The 22949-nt window shown below is 32.9% G+C and overlaps 1 protein-coding gene across 2 annotated transcripts; it reads right to left on the bottom strand.

Annotated features, from left to right (window-relative positions):
- Positions 1-14781: 14781 nt before the first annotated feature.
- Positions 14782-20657, bottom strand: LOC143602042 (uncharacterized). Of its 2 annotated transcripts, none has more exons than XM_077079289.1 (19): positions 20429-20657; positions 20210-20279; positions 18010-18052; positions 17819-17896; positions 17634-17718; positions 17472-17551; positions 17322-17379; positions 17126-17236; positions 16985-17042; positions 16809-16905; positions 16537-16709; positions 16386-16456; positions 16251-16304; positions 16038-16180; positions 15834-15968; positions 15515-15748; positions 15387-15446; positions 15030-15293; positions 14782-14962 (listed from the first exon to the last, which is right to left on the bottom strand). In XM_077079289.1, the coding sequence occupies exons 1-19, from the start codon at positions 20577-20579 to the stop codon at positions 14831-14833; spliced, it is 2097 nt and encodes a 698-aa protein (XP_076935404.1). In that variant the 5' UTR covers positions 20580-20657; the 3' UTR covers positions 14782-14830. The 2 variants fall into 2 exon arrangements, with proteins under 2 accessions (XP_076935404.1, XP_076935405.1); XM_077079290.1 differs by having other exon boundaries at positions 14786-14981; positions 15023-15293.
- Positions 20658-22949: the final 2292 nt, after the last annotated feature.

The following is a 22949-nucleotide window of genomic DNA, read 5'->3' as shown; positions in this document are numbered from 1 at the left end:
GCTTAATTACATTGGTGCATTGATAGGTCTTAAACAAGCCATTAGAGTAAAAATGTGTGATATAAACATAAAGAAACGCCAAATTGAAAAGGGTGTTAGTCTCTACCAAAAATCTCGGTAAGGATGGCAGAAATGTAATAGCCTATCATACTCAAGCCTTATATTTGTCTGATCATTAAAAATAAAATAAAGCAAATAACAAGCGTTAAGGTTCTGGACACTGTGAGTCTTTATGTGACTTAATCATCTGGGTATTCATAAATATGAATATTTCAAAAGCTTTTAGCGCAAACCCAAAGTCATTAAACTTGATCACTGATGTACAGTGTACAAATTAAACTACTGACTTGATCAAAATCCGTTGTTTGTCATACATTTGTTCCTCCCTTGCGCACGTCTCAATACCAATAAGAAACGGACCCCAGGGGATACAATGTATGTAGGCCCATAAATGGACTCGTGCATACTCACTCACAGTAAAGGAAACATGGTGCATTGCTCAAAAGGTTATATAAAATCAAAATTTTGATCGGCAGTATAATGGTTTTAAGTCAAGTTGGAGTGATATGCTAAAAATCAAATTAAGCTTAAACTGAGATTAGAGGCGGATAGTTTCTGATATTGTGTGCACTAATTGAACATTTAATCATATCACAAAAATGCTTGAAAGTTTGTTATAAGATTTAAGTGGACAACAATATCAATGACCGACTTAACGCCAGTCATAATATCGCTGAAATATAAAACTGTGATGGAAGAACAATTTTGTCAATATGATTCTCTTCTTAAACTCACCAAAAATACAAAAATATGTACTGCTCTTGAAAAACATAAAAAAACACAAAAAGATTTATTTTCTACTTTATGTTTGCTTTTCGGGTTTTAACTGTAAATATTTTGATAAGAAAATAAAAAATTCTAAAAAAAATTAAAAAAAAACAAATAATATTATTTTCCTTTTACATATTAATTACTTATTTTAAGTTATTCGGTTTTTAAATTATGTGTTTTAAGCGTAAAACACGTTAAGGTATTTCATCTTACCACGTCGAGTAAGTTATTTAATTATAAGGTCATCGAGATATGGGATTTCGTTGAGTTATTTATTCATTTATTTAATTGATTTAGTTATGTATTTCTTTTTAAATTAAATAAAAGAAAATTGAATAAAGTATTAAGTTTAATTCGTTATTTATGAATAACGAATGACTTTATTTCTATAACGAATTACATCAATTCGTTACCATTTTAATTCGCTTCGGCCATTCTGTAATGAATGACCCTAATTCGTCATCCATCTTATAACTAATTAAGCACGAATTACATCTAGTTCGCTATTACTTCGTGTAAATGACGAGGAAGTCTTACAAGACACGACGATTCCTATGAATACATCGTTTATTTATGAAGATGAGGAGATTGAGATAGAAGATGTGACAGTAGAGGAAAACCCCAATCTCTTTCAACGATCAAAAGTTGATCAGGGTGCTCCTATATTTACTGAAGATCAAGTTAAAGCAGCTGAAGATCATTTGGATAGAACGTCAAAGAATAAAGAAAAAGTGAAAGATAAAGATCCAACCGATGCCGATATTGCTGAATGGTTCAAGTACCGGAGCAAAAGGGCTCATAAGATTATTGAAGCGTACAGGTATGTGGACGAAGAACTGAAGCAGGATGCTATTACACGCGCTAAAGCTAATCAGATGACGCCATTCAAAGCCGTGTAAAAAGTAAAAGGTGATATTGTTTCCTGGCTTTATGATTCTAAGTTAAATGTCTGTATCATTAAGTGGGAGAATGGCGTTCAATATTATGAAAGCATTACTGACGTTCTCACACTACCGCGGTGGGATGTTCGCACCCTCGCGAGTCGACCTTTCATCAACCGCGGAGGAAATCGTCGAGCAGAATGGTTTCATCAACATTTGCTCTTCGAGGTCAACCGTTGGTTTAAGTTCATTAAGCCATAGGTTCCCATCCGTAAACGTATTGATGAGATTGATCCAAGAACGGGATGGAGGAAGCTCGTGCTTAAGGTAAAACCGCCAGAGACGATGAAGCGTGTACCAGTTAAGACACTTCCCCAAAATCTTAACTTATCGTTCAACCGATGGTACTACGATAATCGTACTGGCGAGGCCGTCATTGTGCTGGGAAAAGGTTTGAAGACCAGTTTTGTTAGAATTATCGACCCAATGTGGCTTGTTAATTTAACTGAGATTGACAACGACGTGCTATTTATGAATAAGATTTTGATTGAGCGCCGTGAAGACTATGACCGATCTATACAGTTCCAACGTGTTATACGTGTGTGCCACGAGTAAGGGATTCATAGTTGTCGGGATTGGCAGACAAAGCGCTTCAAATAATTTAAAGACAAAGAGCTCAAGACGAGTGGGTGTTTGTTAGTGCACGGTTTTGTGTCGTCTCGAGTCTTTGTATTTATCACTTTGTATTTATTATTATCTTAATGAAAAGATATTTATAAAATATTAGTTAGTTCGTTAATGTAATAGTTAATTCGTTAAGGATGTTTAACGAATGGATTGTAGTTCGTTATGTATGTTCTCATTCGTCATGGAATGTTGACGAATGGGGCATAACGAATCACTGATTCGTGATGTTTTCATTACGTGTCATGTAAGTTAACGAAATGGATCCAATTCGTTACGGGATGTGTAACGAATTGGTGTCCATCGTCTATTTCTAGGGTTGTTCATACCCTGTTATTAAAGTTTTGAGATTAACGTATTGAAACTCTGTCCAAATTCTCTCTCAACTCAATTCTTCAATTAACATATTACTAATACACATATATAATCACTAATATTATACATATAGATAATCAATCAAGAGTGTATCATGAACTAGATCTATCAAAGTATCATATCTGATTCTGCTAATCAATATCGTTCAGATCTCTGTGTTAAACAACATCAAACCCAAATAGTTCATACACTCAGGTATTCTTACAACTCTCTGATTATAAAAATTGCACACTAAGGAATTACAACCTACGCATAGTAAGAAACAGTCACATGATGCAATCTAACACACACTAAGGCTCAAGGGTATACCCGATTAATTCATAATCTTGTATTTAACTTTACCCTATATCTTAAATACTTGAAATAATAATTTTAATTTTCTATTTCGTTAAGAAGTTTAAGACAATCATTAAATGCAATGGATGGTAATATAGAGTTATCAGATGTTGTTATATCTCATCGAGGGTTAGACGAGTTTTACAATATAAACCAAGATTACGAATTTAAATTGAATACACAATCAATCAACCAAACTGAACTTTATTGATTGTAAACTACTTGTTCATAAAAGTTGGTTGAAGCCAATATATACAACCTGAAACGTTGCAATGAGGTTAAGCATCGCGACGTTTTTAACCGTGAGTAACCATCAAGGGTGTTAAACCCATATGCTATTAGACCGAATTCTTTTTATGGCCTCCAACCTTACATAACAAAATATGACCCAAACAAATTGTCTTAGTATTAGATGTACATTAACATAAAATAAACTAAACTAAATTTTTTACGATTTTATGATTAACTGGGCAGCAAACTGTTTGTGATGTTGTTTAAAAAAAAAAAAAAAACAAAGCGCTTCAAATAATTTAAAGACAAAGAGCTCAAGACGAGTGGGTGTTTGTTAGTGCACGGTTTTGTGTCGTCTCGAGTCTTTGTATTTATCACGTTGTATTTATTATTATCTTAATGAAAAGATATTTATAAAATATTAGTTAGTTCGTTAATGTAATAGTTAATTCGTTAAGGATGTTTAACGAATGGATTGTAGTTCGTTATGTATGTTCCCATTCGTCATGGAATGTTGACGAATGGGGCATAACGAATCACTGATTCGTGATGTTTTCATTGCGTGTCATGTAAGTTAACGAAATGGATCCAATTCGTTACGGGATGTGTAACGAATTGGTGTCCATCGTCTATTAAAAACAAAAAAAAACTCATAAGAAAACTCTTGCTAAGCGTCACTGCGAAAAGCTTGTCCAAAATTCATTTACTTCGTAGGGTGTCCAAAAAGTTGGTATCTTTGGATGCAAACAAAACCCTCCACATAAGGTTATACTTTATCCTATATACCATTTCATTTTCCATTTGAAGATTTAGTTCTTCTCAAATTGGATGGGAATTTCTTTATGAGGGTGTTCGAAGCGGTACATATATATGGTTGAAAAAGATCAAATATCTTGTTGAATAAAAAACGACAATTGAATTGGAACGTAGCTATTATTATATCAGAATGTAATGTTACACCCTAAACTTTACAACTTTAAAAAAAATATTTTATTGCAGAAAAATACGATCCCAAAATTTTATTTTAAACATATACGACACCATATATATACAAACCTTTACAATTATTTTAATTATAAAACGACAATCAACAAACACTTTAGGAATTTATTTTTTTATTATATATTTTTATAAATGTTTTAAAGACATCAACTTAAATACATTCCATAAATATGCGAATTAGACTTGAAGTCTTGTGTGTTCCGATGTCCGTTCCTAGCACTTGATCTTTCGCCATATAATTCCAAGATGGGAACTTCACCTAAGGTATCATAACATTATGACAAATGTTAATATTACTTAATCAACGTAGAACTTCTCTAGCAAATTAGTATACCGATTTTAATAATCTTATCGTTTAATACTTCAACGCAACATCAACATTCTTCGTATGCTCATATAATTCGATTCTTTAGTAGCCGCTCGAGCATTCCGTGTGAGCCATGGGCTTGATCTTCATACTTCAAGACAACATAAACGTTCCATAACCCGGGGTAACACAAAACCACCGTCGGTGTAACCTACGTCGTTGGGTAGCTTACGCAGCTATTAGCGTAAGGTATGTCGGGTGCACGTATACAACCCCGAGTCTTCTCTCTACAGCTAACCTGTTTGTTTGTCCGGTCCCGGTCATCCTGTTACTGATAGATTGTTCTTCATAACTTCAATTCGTTTGTTTTATTTATTCATGATCCAATTTCAACGGTTAACTTCAACTTTGTTAAATATAAATTACAATTTTAGTCTTTCAACTTCAATTAGTTTTTGTTAATATGTATAATACTTACATTTTTACCCCTTATTCTAAACAAACTACCCCCGCGACTTTAAAATGGCCATAACTTTTTCACACGTTAACACTTTTTAAAAAAAAATACACAATAATAATGAACATTTTATTATCTTTAATTTGAGTATCATATTGCTATAATTTATTAACTTAAAAAAATTAACATTACGTGATTATCAATTAGTACCGGCAAAAGGTCGGACATGTTCGGCTCATTGGTCATAACAAATTAAGGTCAGAACATGTCGATACAAAAAATGGTTAATTTGGTTCAGTTCTCGATGGGTTCAGGTCGAAAGAGGCCAGGTCAAAACGAGCTTTGGGTTAAAACGATGTTGGGTTAGAATGGGTTTCGCGTCAAAACGAGTTGGGTTAAAAAGTGGTCTACTTGAAATTATTGTACATTTCATCTTTGCTTGTTGATTTTCGTCACCGGTTACACGCGTCTAGGCATTAGTTATGCGGATGACCTTGTTTATGAATACCAGATTACTCGTGTGTAGGCGTTGTGTGACGAGCTTACCGACACCAGTTACGCGTCGGATGTCACGTTAAGCACATACCATTATCGGGTCATGCACGTACTTTTGCAAGGAACGTACTGAAACCAATAACGTTCGTGCATATCCTGCTGCATCGCGCGGACACCTGACTAGTTACCTAACATTCATAAGATTTTTAACTTTTAAGCATATCGACAAGCGCTTGGAGGGCATAAGATTTGTCAATCATAATTAACCACTTTCAAGTCAACTTACATGCCTAATTCTTTTTACTAAAACAATATACTAACAAGTTATGATTTCAACAACAATGCTAACACCATCATTTCCATTGTCATCTTTATACTAAATCATAACATGCAATTAAAATTAGGCTTTAATAATAAACGTTTCATACTCTGAAGTCTGAACACATTGCCATGTAATTTCCAGCCCTAATAATTCCTAATTTCTAAACATAGAACCCTAACACAAAGTTTCAACATCAAGACAAGGAAGATTACAAAGCTTGAGAAATTTTAACCCGCAACGTTTTTAATTTGAAAACAAACACTCTCTATAAATTTTAGTTAGGGATGTAAGCACTATGAACTTACTTTTCGGTAATTATTATTCATATAAAAATATACATTGTAATTTCAATAGAAATCGGGATGTTACATGTAATGTAACATCTTAAATTCAAAACAATATAAACATATTTTCTCAAGAACCATAATGACTACGAAGTAGAAACAAATGGATTCTATTAAAAAGATATTGATTCCTAATTTGAGTGGGTTTGGTCAAATGTATTAGAGAATATTAAATAGAATATATTATTAGATTGATTTATATTAGAGGTGGCAAATGGGTTGCGTTGGGTTGAACGAGTCATGGGTTGAAATGAGTCATGAGTCAAAACGAGTATGGATCAAAATGAGTTTAGGTCAAAACGGGTCAATTAAAAAAAGGGTTGTTTTGGTTTTGGTTGAAACAGGTTAGGGTCGAACCGAGTACTGAATTTTTTTTTTAACGAGAATAACCGCGGAAACATTTGTTTTTTTAGATTTTTCGTTTTTTATTTATATTTTAAGTTATTATTTTTTTTATTATTTTTTTGAATTTTTTTAGGGGTTTTCTATTAAGATAAAAAAACCCTAAAAAAATCAAAAATAATAAAAAAAAATTATAACTCAACATATGAATCATAAACAAAAAAAGTAAAAACGCTAAAATGTTACCTACGTTATCCTCGTTCCATAAAAAAAACCACCAAGAATCGAACCGAAACTGAAAGAATCGACGAAAATGAAACAAAGAAACAAAAAGCCAAAACCGGACCACATCAATCGAAATCGAAAAAATCAATCAAAACGAAACTAAAAGAATTCAAATCGAACAAAAACAAAACTGAAAAAAGCGAACAAAAACAAGTCCGGAATCGACCAGAAAGAAACAAAGGAAACCAAAACCCAACACGTCACCGGTGAAAACTCGTGTTGGCTTGAAACCTGAACCGAACCCGTTCCAATTCGAAACTCGTTTCGTGCCGAAACCTGTCTTGTACGAAAACCCGTTTCGATCCGAAACATGTCACATTTCCTTAGGACACTAACCCACATCGACCCATTTTGACCCGAAAATAAAAGGATTGGATTTCAAATGACTCATTTTTACCCATTTAGTTAAAACCTTTTACCAAAACCAACTCATTTAACTTTTAAAACAACTCAAATTAACTCATTTGAAAAGGTTTGGGTCAAGATTGCCACCCCTAATTTATATTGTTATCATAGTTAGAAGATTTTATTTAGGTATGTCTTGTAATGTCATATCCTTGTTAAAGCACATGACGCACCTAAACTCCGATGACAATATCACGGTGCTTTCGATGTAAAGTGCACGTATAGAACAGCTTCTCTTACATGGGCTTTCATTGGGGATAATTTTTCCAGATCTCCACCGGACCTTAATTCCTTTGAACTCATCCATTACCTCTTCATAGGTGTCTAGCTGAGGACAAGGTGTTTGTTGTCCTTGATCACCTCAACGCTGAGACGTTTAGCACGATTTAGAGAGTTGGTGCCGAGGTAGCATTCGATGGCCTTATAAGCCATGCTTTGCTGGAACTCGTCATCTTGGTATTTGAGAAAAGTGATGGTGATATATGGGTAAAAATACGCTACAAAGCTCCACATCATCAAACCTGAAACCAAATATGGTCCGGGCATCCGCTTGGGCATTGGGAATGGCATGTAAATATATACGTATGCTAGAGCATGCTGATGTAGATGACGTGCTCTAATAAAAAACAAGTATTTTAATTCACTTAAAAACCTATAACGAGTACGGGGAAGTAAGGTCGTATCTACAGAGAATCGGTTGAAAGTGCTAATCAAACTCATGACTTATTAGTTATTAAACTAGGTGGACAGATGATGTCAAACAGTTTAGAAAGATGTATTTAAAACACACGAGTACTTTAGAAATCTATAAACAATTATGAGAACGGCGATTCATTTCAGGTTCAGGTAATGCGATAACAAACTAATCACAGATTTTTGTTAAATTGATTCCGCGGTAATTACTAGACCTAGTAGTTTGGTAGTGATGACAAACGAAACTCTATCCGAATTGTTGACACAACTGAATGCAATTTACCCAATTACCAGTTTTATATTATGAAAACAATTATAACGCAATGACTAATGGTTATCGGATCAATTGGTACTTCATACTTGAAGAGGATGTTATATTGGTACTTCTTGACCAAGAAAAATAAATCGATACTACTGGATCAATTACGACACATAGTTAAAAACCTGTAAGGACAAAAAGAGTTATGACTTGGGATATCAAATTACGAAACCCGTTATATATTTAATGGTCAAGTTAATAATTGAAGTGGTGCAAAATCTGGTTACGAGACGAGAGCTTCGGTGCACGAGTTTAGCTTCAACGGGGAGGAGATCTTCTAGTAGATTTGTGTTTGGCTATAAATATGTAACTTTGTAGTCTTTTGTGAGTGTGTTTTGTATGGTGTAAACAACCACCCAAGGGGAGCTCACCTTGGGTGGGATCGGTTCGTTTATTATATAAATCTTTTACCGATTACGGAGTCGTTCACTATCCTTTATATTATCTTTATATATATGTTCGATCGTTTGTTTATACCGCACCCGTCTCAACACTATGTATCAAGTGCAAAATCTGTTCATGTGGTCGTTTTGGGACCTACAAAACCTTGCTAAGAAAACCCATTGAGACAAAACTTAGTCAACGGAAAAAGAGTGCAGCACGTATAATGCCCCCCCCCCCCCCCCTCCCCCAACCATTACACGTCTTTTAGTATGTAGAACTTGAACTTCTATTATGAATGTTTGGCTTAATCTTTGATGTAGTCTTTTCTTATTTAAACTATGTAAGTTGCATTGTCTTCATGGATTCACTTGGTCCTTCTTCAGCATTAATGAGTTGCATGCTCCTTGTACTTGTTGGATCTTTTAACTTAGACGCAAACATTCTGGACCAATATCATATATTCTTGAACGTTCATCATGAACCGCCAACGTTGTGGTTTTCTTAGTTAGTGGAAAATATGGTGTCATTGTATATAAACACATAAACTAACTATTATAATATTTGAAGTTGAACTATTATGTACCCCGTCACAAGAATACCAAACGTGATGAGAATTATCATTATTATTTTAATGAAGATATAAGTCTCGTGATATGTAAATATATCATAATATATGTTTGTATTCCGCTCCAGTGTCTACGTGTTGGGTTTGAACTCGTATTCAGCTTGCACGTATACAAGGAATGCAATATCATATTAGATATATTAGTGCACTGTTCGCGTTTAAGTATGGTAGTTATGGACCAAGTACTTCTTTACCCTTTCTACGGGAGATCGAGGAACATTGTGTTTGTTTAGCGATTTTATAATCACGAGTGTGTTAACATCTTCTGTATAGTTTCATTTATGGGAAATATACTCGAACTTCAGGTCGAGCTATAATTTCATTGTGTCATTGTCTTTCAAAATATCTTGCTAGAAGTTCGACAGTTCCTGTCAATAATGTTTAAATCATCAGTAATTCAACAGTTTCTCTCGATGATCTTTAGATCAACACTATAAATTGTGATTTTATGAACTTTTAAAAATAATATTTGATAAATACACATTTTATCTAAAGTCCTTTTGAGAATGCAAGGCTAATTATATATCAAGGGATTATCATATCCACTATAGGGTATCGAATAAAAACTTCCAAATATTTAACCAGTGTGATTTGAGATAAGCCTTTGTGTTAAAAGTTGTGCCTTATTCGCATATTATTTTTGTTTCTTTTAATTATAAAGACGCTCATTTAATAACTAATTTGTTTGACGTATATTGATGTTAGAACTTTGGTTCCGAAAATTTTTGCTTGTTAAGCGAATTATTTAAGCCTTTAAGGCATATATCTTGCCATTTTGGCAAATCATATATGTGTATGTAATTTCACACACTTTTATGCGTGTAATCGTTTTCAATGCGTGTTTTGTTTTTGTTCCACATTGTACTATTTTGTACATAATTTGTAGAGATCTCGTTTATAGTTACTATCGATGTTCCTTTGAAATTTTGTCTTCCTATTCTGATGCAGCATTTGTCACATATTTGGCAATAACCTCTTTTGGGGTTTTTGTATTAGTCTCTTTTGAGACATTGGGGTCATATAGATAACATATTCTAGATGTTTTATATGTAACCTATTTTTGGGCTACACCAACTGTATTATTCTGCTCATTTGGTTTACGTAGGTATTATCCTAGAATCGATTTGTCTTTCACATTTTCTTTAGAATTAAAGTTAAGGATTTTTAGGGATGAATACTTTAGGGCGTTTATTTACCTTATTCTAGTCACAAACAATAATGGTACTTTCTTTCCATACTTATAGTATTATTATTATTTGTACTATTATTATTATTTTATTTTATTTTTTACTGTTGAACTTTGATTTCCTTATATTGCCCCATACATATGTATTCTCTAGCTGAGAATCTCTCCGAAAGCCACCTCTTTATCCCTTTGGATAGAGGTACGGTGTGCCTACATCCCACCATCCCCATACCCTACTTATAGCTTTGCTGTTGATGGGACTTCACTGGGTATGATTGATTGATTAGTTTTCTTTGTATGGTTAATTCGAGTGGTTGAATTTGATAGTGGTCACTTTGTCACTTTGTTTGTGTTTCTGACTGCTAGTACATCAATTATTACATAACATAATATATCCACCTCTCATTCCACAAACCACATTACTCATCTAAATTAACCACCATCCTACCCATTATTCAAAACATAATACCGCATACTCATTCCATAATTTCCGTCAAAATAATATGAACCTGGATCGTCTTGGGCTTCTTGGGTTCAGGCGACGGCAGTTTCTCCACCGTCACCGTAAGCACCCCGTCCTAACAAACCGCATTTATCTTATTTGTATTCACGTTCTCAGGCAACACAAACTTCCTCATAAACTTACCAATTCTCCTCTCCATCCTCACATACTTCCATTTACTGTTTGATTGAAACAAAAGTTAAATAATTAGATTTTAAAGTTTCTTAAAACAATGGATATTTTAAAGTAATTTGTTTTATAAGTATATAATTAGTATCTTCTTTAAATATATATCGTTATTAAAAAGAAAATAATAAGAGAGGGAGACGTGAAAAAAATTGATGAGAAGAGATAAGACGATCACGCTACATGAATCATTCTTAATTATATAGTATATAAAAATAAATGGTTGTTAATTAAATATATTAAAAATTAAATGTTCATTTTACATTTGTACAATGTTTTCATAACCGGACCGGACACCGAACCGGACGGCCTACCGGTTTACCGGTTCAGCCGGTCGAACCGGTTGGACCGGCCGAACAAATTTGGTAAAAAATGACGGATCAAGCTTAAAAAATGATTTTCCAAAAAAAAATTTATTTTTTTCCTTAGAAAACCGGTTCAACCGGTCCGGTTTTCCGGTCCGACCGGCCGAACCGGTTCGGACCGGCCGGTTCCCTGGCAGCCGAGCGAACTATGTGAACCGGATCGGTCGGTGGACCGAATCCCGGTCGGACCGGTTTCAACAACATTGCATTTGTAGTTAAAGCATTAAATAAATATTAAATGAAATTTCATTTTTTTTTTATAAAAATATAACTCTTGAGCTACTATAAATTCTTTGTAGGTGAATATCATGATTTCACAACACAAACCATCTTAAGCAAACAATCAGAAGATATGCCAGGCGCCTTGTTCAAAGTTGTTTTTTTAGCCACATTATTGCTCAATGTTTGCGGTTATTCTCGTCCTCTTTCTCTTGTGTTATGTTGAGATTTGCTATAGTTATTATTTTTTTCAGTAAATACAAAAAACGATTGATAATTTAACTTTTCTTGTTATCATAGTATTAGAAGCAAGATTGGGAGACTCGGCCAACAAAGTTGTTGAAAATGTGGCTAAATCTGTATTCTTTGTCCAAGAATCTGTTACACTTGCTTGTAAGAGCATGTTTGACTGTGATGATTACCCCTGTGGCCCAGGGTTTCTTAGATTATGCGTAATGGGATTTTGCTCATGCAATTAGACGAAGAAGACATTATAATCATAAGATTTACAACTTCATTGTTTGAATGCATTTTATTTTAATTATTATGTGTTTCCATCATATGAAGAACAAATTATAATCACAATTTGATTGTTTTAAGCATTTATATGACTGTTTCCAACAATATTTCTACTAAACCAACCATTAACTAGAAACTCAAAACCTCTATACTTGATCTTATGACACATAAATGACATCACAAACTTTTCTCAAACAACTTATTTACTTACATATTTATTTCTTAATAACATATTATTATTTTAATATCTAATTTAGTTTTTAAAATCATGTTGATAATAGGAATATAATTAAGAATTAAAATTATGTTTTATATACAACTAGGTGCTCTAAACCTTCAGTTGTTATCAGTTTAATTTATTAAGTAAGAAACAATGTGTGTAACTTGTGATACCCGACTATTTCAAGTCTAATACATTAATAATAAAATACTATGTATACTAAAATAATGCTATTATTGTCCAAAAAAACTCCAAAAGTATGTGCATCATATTTTATTGTGTTCAAAAATGTAAGTTTTGTCGTGTAGCGAACACTGCACGAAACGAATGTCGGTAACGACCCGAGTAAAGTTAAAAGTCCACAAATATCTCAAAACATCATGAATGACTCAAAATATTATATTTTTAGACTCAAAATAATATATTTTTGATGAAAATATTATAAAGTGTCATAAACATTATTTTTAGAAGCTTCGGTTCCTGGAAATTAGAAAGTATGCGCGTAGGAGCCGGTATAGCACACCGTAAGAGCACCAAAACCCAACTTTCACCAAAAAATAATATATCGACTAAAGAGACTTGAGTGGTAATATACATCGACCGTTTATCCATCTTTAATTACCTCACAAGTTAAAATGAACTTCAGTAAACTTTCACTCGTTGCCTTGTTATACTTGGAACTTGATTAAAACACTGAATATATGAACAACCCAGCAACTCTCATTAAATTTACTTTAGAAAATAATTTACTTTTGTAAAAGGATATTATAGGTGCTTTGCAAATGGATGAAAAACTCATTTTATATGTTCACACATATAAATTAGAGTAAGAGAGTGTTTGAGATTGCTTATTTTCACCAACTTATAAATTATAAACTTTTTGAAAAGTAATAAGCGGTTTTGGATTGCTTATATCGTGAGAGAAAAAGTTCCATAAGTTACACTTTTGTAACTTATTAACTTAATGAAAAATTATAAGGCAAAATAAGGAATCCCAAACACCCCCTAAGTGTGCCGGAACCAGAGTCATTTACTAGGTTGGATTTAAAAGTACCATAATATAGTCTTTTTAAAAAGTCACCTTTTGTCACAAATCAAAATAGAATAAACAGGGATATAGAATATAATTATTTACTATCATTTTCATCTCAATAGCTTTCATAGCTCGGTTGGTTAGAGCACCCGTTTAGTAAGCTGGAGGTCTTGAGTTCGTCTCTCAATGAAAGCAAATTCTTGGTATTTTCACGAATTCTAAGGCTTGAAAATATATTTTTAGTTTAAGGTTACATAGCAGTCCCCGAAGTTTGTGGTAATGTTTTATTCGACCCTAACTAAAACAGCATTTTTCAAAAACAAATAAATTTTGTAAGTTTCATATTATTTGTTTCGAATAATTAGATACCGATAAAGGTTAACATATTAGGTTGATCAACGGAGCTGAAAGACTTCCAACTAAAGAAACTTTGGCTAAGAGATTTAAAATTGGCTCGAACATGGGTGTTTTTTTGCTGAGACGTTCCGTAATCAGTGAAGCTACTCAACTCATGCTATTAGACGGGTGTGGTTTGGCAGGGAACTAGTTAACGTCGTGGTATTCCACCCATCTTTGCATTCATGGTACAAGACTTAATGGAATGCGATGATCACTTACACATGAATGATCACACTAACTACGCAATTAAAAATTTCAAAAGGTAATCGTGACTACATGTTGGAGTATTTAAAGAGCAAGAAACGACCTCATATTTTCAAATAAGGAGGCATCAGCTTCGTAGGTCATTGTGAGGTTTGGTCGGGTTAAAAGTAGGTCAAAGTTGAATTTTGAGTGGAGTCATTTGTGTAATTTTGATTTCGAAAACGACACTATTCGATAGGGTTTGTTTGTTTGTTGCTCTAGCTCCTTGCTAGAGCCTTTGTTTGTTTCTAATATATCGAAAAAAAAAGGCAGCTTAAACCTAATGCCGTCGATTGATTTGTTTTGAACTTGTTTCTTTAAGCAAATTTGATGATCCAGGCGACAGTATTGGTAATTTTCCCGAAAATCTTGTGTTTTATCAAAGTTACCTCAATAAACAACTGTCTTTAATCTGCTAAATAAAGTTCATTGTTATGATTACATTAAGAGGTTTAGAAAATTTTGACCAAATGATAAATCGACATAAATATTCGGGATAATGTTGATATCCCATTTGTGTTACTAACTAGACAGTAGACACCATGTGTCCGTTTCACAGGCATCCTCGGGGCTAAAATGTTCCAACATTTGTAGTTTCTGTAAGAAGCTTCTGTTATTTGCTTTCTATAAGTTGCAACTTTTAACCTGAATCGGAATCCGTAAATGGCATTTGGAAAGCATTTGGTGGTGGCATGTCGGTCATAGACGGAGGTACATTCTCGTTTGTTTGACTTTTGGGGCGCCGCCTTCTCAACTTTGACCGGTCAACTCCCTGCCAGTGACACGAGACGCTTACAAAACTAAGAAACATGATTTAGAAACAATTGTAAACAGGTTACCTCCGGTTTAGGATCGCTTGCATCATCAGATTCCTTTGGTGGTTTGACCGGCTGGTTTCTTCTCAAATAAATAAAACCAAACGACATCAATGCCGCCAAAAGTAGCATAGGACCAAATCTCGGATCACCCAAAAGATCATTAATTCTTTGCGGTAGGGTTCCAATCCTATGTTTTATTCCCCTTGTTGGGGAAACAATTTGCTCTCTACCTTTTGACCAAATAGGATCTGCATCTTCGGGTACAAGCTCAGGAGTTGATGTCCGCTGCATTAAGTTTTTTAAAAAGTTGGAATTTGTACAATTATATGTCAACAAAAAAAAGTATAAAATTTTGTTTGTAGAAAATTAAAATCTCACATGAAATGGGAGATCTCTAGAGTCACCATCTCTAACTGTGTCTGAGATCCATTGTATTATCTGAACAAAATTGTATTAAAACGACACGCTACAAAATAAATAAAATAAAATTTTATAGAAGCTCAAACCTGTGGAATTTCATTTAATCCTTTGTATACTGCAACTAACTGGGATGTGGGGTCCGCATCTCTAGAAGCCATTAAAGCGAACATGTTCGTTGGAGTTTCCTGTATTTTTTTATTTACTTCTGTATCGTTTCTTTTGTAACGTACAAGAAATAACCGTGCCACGTCTGTAATATCTCTCCTAGGTCCACATGTATCGTGACTATCCTCCATATTTACATAAAACATACAAAACCTCTGTAATAAGAAAAGAAAACTAATATCAATATACAATATGTTAATTATGAATACAAAATCATTAATATTACAATACTAAACTAACCTTTTGTACTTCACCATCCACCCAAGCAAATGTTAACCGTTTTTCCTTAAAAGCCACCGCTGCTGACGTGGCAGTTTGGTCATCAAGTTGATCTATATCATCGTTTGATAGTCTCTCTTGGACACTACGCATGGTCTTTAATCATATATACAAACTTATTAGCTATATAATCTAAAATTTACAATTAACGTTAATGAAGCTTACTTCACGCATTTTATGAAGTTCTGCACTTTGCCTGCCTATAACAACCGCACAATACCAAACCGTGGTGTCATTACCAGCACGTGAGTAGCCCTTTGGATCACAACCTAACTCCATTGATGTAATACTTCTTAATTGTGGAAGGACTGAAATGCAAAAAAAAAAAAAAGATATTAAAAGGAAATCATAATATGTTTTCAAAAATTTAGTCCTTACCTTGATGTTTATTTTGTTCCATGATATCAATAAGTCTTGAATTGTTCATTAATCCTGCAAATTAATAAAAGAAAATTGCATATTTTAGCAATTGTGAGGAAAATAATAACAAAAATGAAAAGGAAAGAGACGTGCCGTGGTACACTACAGGTTTGACACCTGGATCTCTAAGAATAACAGTTGCAGGAGCTTCTTCGATCCCAAATCTGTTTAAAATACAAAGATTTCAGTCTTATTGAAAGATAATTTATAGAAATTAAATTATTATTTCATATAAGAAAATTACGTGTTTGACCAAAAGACAGATTCCTCCTCTCTCCAAACTGTAAATGCAAACGAGGCGTATGACCAGTAACTTTTTGCCACGTGGCGCACGAATGGAGTGGCTCGTTGGCCTGTCTTTGAAACGAAAATGACTTTGACCTTATGTCGACTGCCTTTACCGAGAAATGTTTGTGCCTATAGTTAGGATTAAAATGATCTTCTTTTGCATTAATAATATACTTAAACCATTATATAATATAAAAATAAATCGGATTTTTATTAAACCAGAATTACCAAAGACTCCATAGAGTAGTAAGAAATACGAGGTAAGCTTAGAATGGTTGTTGCAAACCAATCAGTAACAGCATCAACAGATAACTGTCCATTGTACCTAATACAAAACATAATATTATGATATAATATAACAATATTGCTATTATTTTTAACATGAGAAAGAAAATAAAACTCACCTAATGATGCAATCTGAAGTTTTACATCCAGGTGGAAAAGCCACAAGTGAAGGAAGACCTATATCACACCATAAGGCAAAATTTGTAGAAATATAACTAACAAAATATGCGTTTAAAGGCTGTAATTTTAAAGTTACCAACCATTTCGAAAGAAAGGAGCTCCGGTATATTTCTTTTCAGATAAATATGTTGCAAGCTTAAGATCACCGATTTCAATCATTCCAGTATTTGCTATACCGTCAAGTAAACTAGCTGCAAATATATACATTTTATTTTAAAAAAATTGACTGTTTTTTAATAAATGAAACCTGGAAACACGTCTAAAAAAGTAAAGTACCAATTCTTTTCCAAGAACTATAAAATTGGGCACACTGGCTGCTCCCAGCTGTGAAAACCTGAAACCCATTACCAAAAAAATGTAACAAAATTTAGTTAGAATATATAAGATATCATCATATCAATAGTTATATAAAACAATTATTCAAACCTGAACAAGCAATGTGTTGCTGTTTTGTAGCTTAGAAACAAAGTTCTCTGATGAAATAACTTCAGAAGTCTGATCTGGTTCTGTGACAGTATACAACAAATAAATGATATCAACAAAAAAATTACTCTAAAAATCCAAATTTAGAATGCCAACTTTACAAACCAAATGAAGTCGGTTCAAGCAGCGGGAGATCAATATCAGAAAAATCTGCATTGGAGTATTTTTCCTTGACATTTTCGATTACAAGCTACAATCAACAAAGCAATATAATCATACAACTATCGCATGTGTGGAAATTAATAACAAAACTGTGCGTATGAGAGGCATTAGGAATATTTGTAACTCACAAGATATTCATCAATGCCAAATATATCATAATTCCTCTTCCATGTGGGATTGCTAAGAAGTTCAAAAGCATACTGGACCTGGAAATGAAAGTCAACCAAATATCAAAATAAAGACATAAATGTTCTTATATTATAAAGATCGGGTTGTGAACAACTGAATAGCTTTAGATGAAACAAACAGTTACACAAACCTTAATCATATCAAGAGTTGAAGAAGGTCCATTCCCTGATTTCCTGCAATGTAAACTTTTTTAATAAACTGCAATCGCATTGTCACACAGGCATTGGCATACCAACAGATACAATACATTAAACAGGCGCATGATCAATAAAACTTTGATTAGAGGTATGGTTTAGTTTAAACAGTTAGAGGGAGGTTCATTGGGAACCACAAAAAAGTGTGGAACTGGAGCATGAGTTTTACATGTAAAAACCACATTAAAAAAATAATAAAAGATAAAAATAAAAAATAAAAACTCATTTTTACATGTAAAAATGATCTTTTCATGAATTCGTTACATGTAAAACATATGGTTCCCCGTTTCCCCACTTTTTTGTGGTTGCCCAATAAACCCACCCCTAAACAGTTATTCAAAGACAACCTTTGGTTTGGCTTGATAGCACACTAACATATTCTATATATCAGTGATTCAGTGTTAGGCTAAACCAAACCATACATCTATATATACATCTATGATCTATATATTCAAGTACACAAAAAAGAAAGCAAATCACATATCATGTTGCCCCATAAATTTTGATTATGTGAATGTCATCAACATCAAAAGCTGTAACTGAAGATTCGTGAACATTCGCCTACATCCGTTTGTGTTCGTTAATGATTGTTTGTATATGTTTAAAAGGTTTTAGTAATTGTTAATAAGTTTTCTAATTTATCATCTAAACTTAAGCAGGATTATTAATTATTAACTATGAAAAAAATCTTGGAGTATTATGTGATTAACTTACATGTAAAATTAACATATGAATATGACTTTAAGGAAAAACACCAACACAAATTTGGCAGCCAGAGCGAACGGTTGAAACTAACCATTCTCAGTTAGCCAGATCAAATAAAACATTGTTTGTTGACCGTTCGTTTATGTTCATGAACCGCTCACAAACAAGTTCATTTCCTTAATGAGCGAACATGAACAAGAACAATAAAATCCGTTCCGTTAGGTTTTCATGAACCGTTCACTTGTCCGATAAAAGCTTAACGAACGAATACGAACAAGACCTTGTTTGGTTCGGTTCGTTTACAACCCTAATAGTTTTGATAACTACACCTAACCATGGTTGTAAAAATCCCGCCTAGGCGCCCATTAATCACTAGTCGGTACCCCCCACCGACTAGTTGCCGATTAATCACCATCCGTCATAATCGGTTAAAATTCAAAACTTTTATTTATAAAAGTTGTAATATATATGTAAATTTGAAAATTTACATACAAATTCCAATCCAATTAATCCGGATTAATCATTAGCCCCTACCCAACCGCCCGACTAGTGCCTAGCGAGTTCTACAACACTGCACCTAACTGTATTAACATACAAAACAACTATATAGAACTAACTATAAATACTAGCAGTTAAATATAACTAGGTTTGACCAGAAATAATCAATTTTCCAGAACAATATAAATAAATACACTTTTTTTCTGCACTTGATCTAACTCAATAACTAATTAATAATATAAGCTTAACGAACGAACACGAACAAGACCTTGTTAATTCGATTCGGTTTGTTTCACCTAACTGTATTAACATATAAAAGAAAACTATATAGAATTAACTAAAATACTACCATTTAAATATTACCAGGTTTGACCAGATATAATCAATTTTCCAGATCAAAACAGTTTAATACGCTCTTTTTCTTCACTTGATCCAACTCAATAACTAGTTAATAATAAAAGCTTAACGAATGAACACTAACAAGACCTTGTTCAGTTCAGTCCGGTATCATTTCACCTAACTGCAATAACATATTAAATTAACTATATAGAATTAACTAAAATACAAACATTTAAATATAGCTAGGTTTGACCAAAAATAATCAATTTTCCAGAACAAAACAGTTTAATACGCTCTTTTTCTTCACTTGATCCAACTCAATAACTAATTAATATTAAAAGCTTAACGAATGAACACGAACAAGACCCTATTCTGTTCAGTCGATTCGTTTCACCTAACTGTATTAATATATATAAAAAAAAACTATAAATAACAAACCGAAATACCAACATTTAAATATTACCAGGTTTGACTAGAAATAATCAATTTTCCAGAACATAATAATATAACACATTCTTTTTCTTCACTTGATCTAACTCAATAACTAATAAAATAACAATTACAACTAATTCAATTTATAAAAATATATATTACCAATTCGAATATAGCTTCTGGTAGGCCCCATTCACTTGTTCAACAGAACTGAACGACTTGATCCCTAAAACTGCAAATCAAAGTAAAAAAACAAAAACAGAACAATTAGGTTAAAATTGAAGCAGTAACAGTTAATAATAATAAATTAGGTTAAAATTGAAGCAGTAACAGTTAATAATAATGAATTAGGTTAAATAAGAGTAAAGTAAAGTGAGAAACCGTCGTAATGAGAAGGCGGGAAAGAGCGAGGAATAGCTACAAGCTGAAAGAACATGAAAGCCGTGAATAGGACCGCCGGTAACCAGTAGGCCTTAATTACGGACGGCAGTGAGGGTTTAGATGCGGTTGGATTCTCCGAAGTCGTCGCCATTGGAGACAACAGGAAGAAGACTTAAGTGTTACGGTGATTGATGGAAGAAAAGAGATTCTGTTTTGTTTTCTTTTTATGGTATTTAATTTAAGATTAAGATATTCATATTGTTGTAAATCTATACTATTAAACAAATAAAAGTTTGCTTTTGCCACGTGTCCTGTATCTAGCCTATCCTCGCTCTCTAATTCTCGCCTCCCAAAATTCTCCTTTCACAGCGCCGGTTCGGATCCCTTATCCAAACAATTAGATTCATCAATGTTTGCAAAACCCTAAATCAATTGTGCCTCTTTCCTAATGTTTCAGATATGTCAAACCTCATTCCTAAACTTTAAAATCACGGGCGACCAAGTTTTTCAGTTTCATCTCCGTCTCCGTCGAAGTACATGCTCCTCGCCATCGGTGACTATTCAATCGAAATCTTTTATTTCAGACGGTATGTTGCTAATCAGAGTCTTCGATTAATTCTGAATTGTATAATTTAATTCATTGTATAAACTCTTAAAACGATTGTGTAACAATCATTATTGGTTTAGCCAATTTTGATTACTGTATGTTCACAATATGTATTTTTCAATATATAATAGTACTTGAATTATAACAATCAATTTTTTTGTTATTTACCTCTATGTTCTAAGGTTGTTTATATATGTGTTTTCAATTTTTGTTAGTTTGTTATTAATTTTGGATTTTTTGCTTAGTGATTTTGTGTTTTGAAGTTGTTCGATGGAGATTGAATTGATGTTTGAGTGTTTCTTTTTTGGTTTATTGCTTGGCTTGTGATGTTAAGGACGAAATTAGAGAAAGGGTAGTGATCTGGCATTGTATTTGGAACATATTCTCAAATTGTAAAATTATTGATCATTTAAAAAAATTATGCAATATAAGTATCTGTTTACTACTCTTGCTAATTTGTAAATCTCAGTTCTACATTGAGGTACTTAATTACTAAGCACGGACTTACGATTATGCGTGTGACATCGGGATGGTGTTTTAGATCACGTTTGACCTTTTTTCTACCATTATAACTAAAAATCATTTGATTCATTGTATTTCTGAATTAGTTAATTTAATCTATTGTATAAACCTTAAAGGACTGTGTAACGATCATATTATTGGTTTAGCTGTGTATACAAATATGTATTTTTTTATATAGAATAGTGCTTGAATCATAACAGTCAAGTTTTTGTTATTTTTCTCATCTCTATGCTCTTGATTGATTATTTTTATTTGTTGAAAATGATTATCGCAGGTTAACTTGATGAAACAATTGGTATCCTCAAAAGTCAAATTGTTCAGGTAAATTATTAAATTCATTAGTAATCGTACATGCTTTAGTGATTTTTGTTTCTAAACATCATTGTACTGGTTTAATTTGAAGTGATGTTTTATATACTTTTGTTTCTTGAAGTTAAATATTGATGCTCAACTTGATGACGCAATTGCTAATCTAAACAATTGATATTCTGAAGCTTACAGGAAATTATCAAATTCATTAGTTATTGTGTTCAACTTCTAGATTGATTGTTATTGTAAAATTACATATATTGTTATTAAAGTATAACTAGGATTTAGAAAACATACCATATATCATAATGTCAAACTGCAACCCATTTCAACATACTGTTTAACCAAAACATCACTCCCAAGTTTCATTACTAATAATAATTAGTTTTTTAATATCGATGTTATATCCGGATTCTGGAATTATGACTATGAGATGTGTGTGATAACTCATGATTGGAGAATAAATTAGTTGGAAATTTGGGTTGTGGAACCCTAAGTGTATGTTTTTACGGCGTTGGATTGTGATTTGAGTGAAATCAGTTCAAAATTTTAAATTAATAAGCCATAGTTATAATTTTAAACTTGAATATCTTGGTTTATATACCCTGAAGAGATGTAGATTCTGGAAGATTATTAATTTTAAATTTGAATATTATTTGTATTATGATAAACCATGAATCTGTTCGTGCCCATGCCTCTGATTGATTTTCTTACATGATCAATAAATTGCTTAAATCTGAGTAATATTTTATGTGGTTTCATAATATTGTTCAGTTTTTATCAATCTGAACGTAAAACAGATTGTAATTTCCCTAATTTCTTGGATGAAATTAACAAATATTTGTAATGCATTTTATTGATTCGCCATGATAGCTTCTTGATTCTTCTTTACAAAAGGAGTTCGGAAATAATGAGAAACAAACTGGCCTATTTATATCTTTGTGATTCAATATGTGGTGTTGGTTTTAATGAGTAGATGAAAAATTATATGCAGGTGTTAGTCCTTTATCCACTTCCAATTGATGAATATGAAGATGTTATTGCAGCACCTAAATTATTCGTGGATAATGGAGACTAGATTCA

Source organism: Bidens hawaiensis, unplaced genomic scaffold, assembly GCF_021521415.1.
Source record: "Bidens hawaiensis isolate Kalapana, Puna unplaced genomic scaffold, B.hawaiensis_p1.1 tig00057813_1, whole genome shotgun sequence".
Classification (NCBI taxonomy): Eukaryota; Viridiplantae; Streptophyta; class Magnoliopsida; order Asterales; family Asteraceae; genus Bidens; species Bidens hawaiensis.
This window is presented reverse-complemented; position numbering and strand designations above follow the sequence as displayed.

What these genes read in the sequence shown, in the direction of transcription:
- LOC143602042 (XM_077079289.1), bottom strand. Translation starts at nt 20,579, where the DNA reads ATGGCGACGACTTCGGAGAATCCAACCGCATCTAAACCCTCACTGCCG. An exon ending in ACTACTCTATGGAGTCTTTG is followed by an intron (nt 16,710 to 16,808) that starts GTAATTCTGGTT and finishes TCCTAACTATAG; the next exon opens with GCACAAACATTTCTCGGTAA. An exon ending in AACTTCATAAAATGCGTGAA is followed by an intron (nt 15,969 to 16,037) that starts GTAAGCTTCATT and finishes ATATGATTAAAG; the next exon opens with ACCATGCGTAGTGTCCAAGA.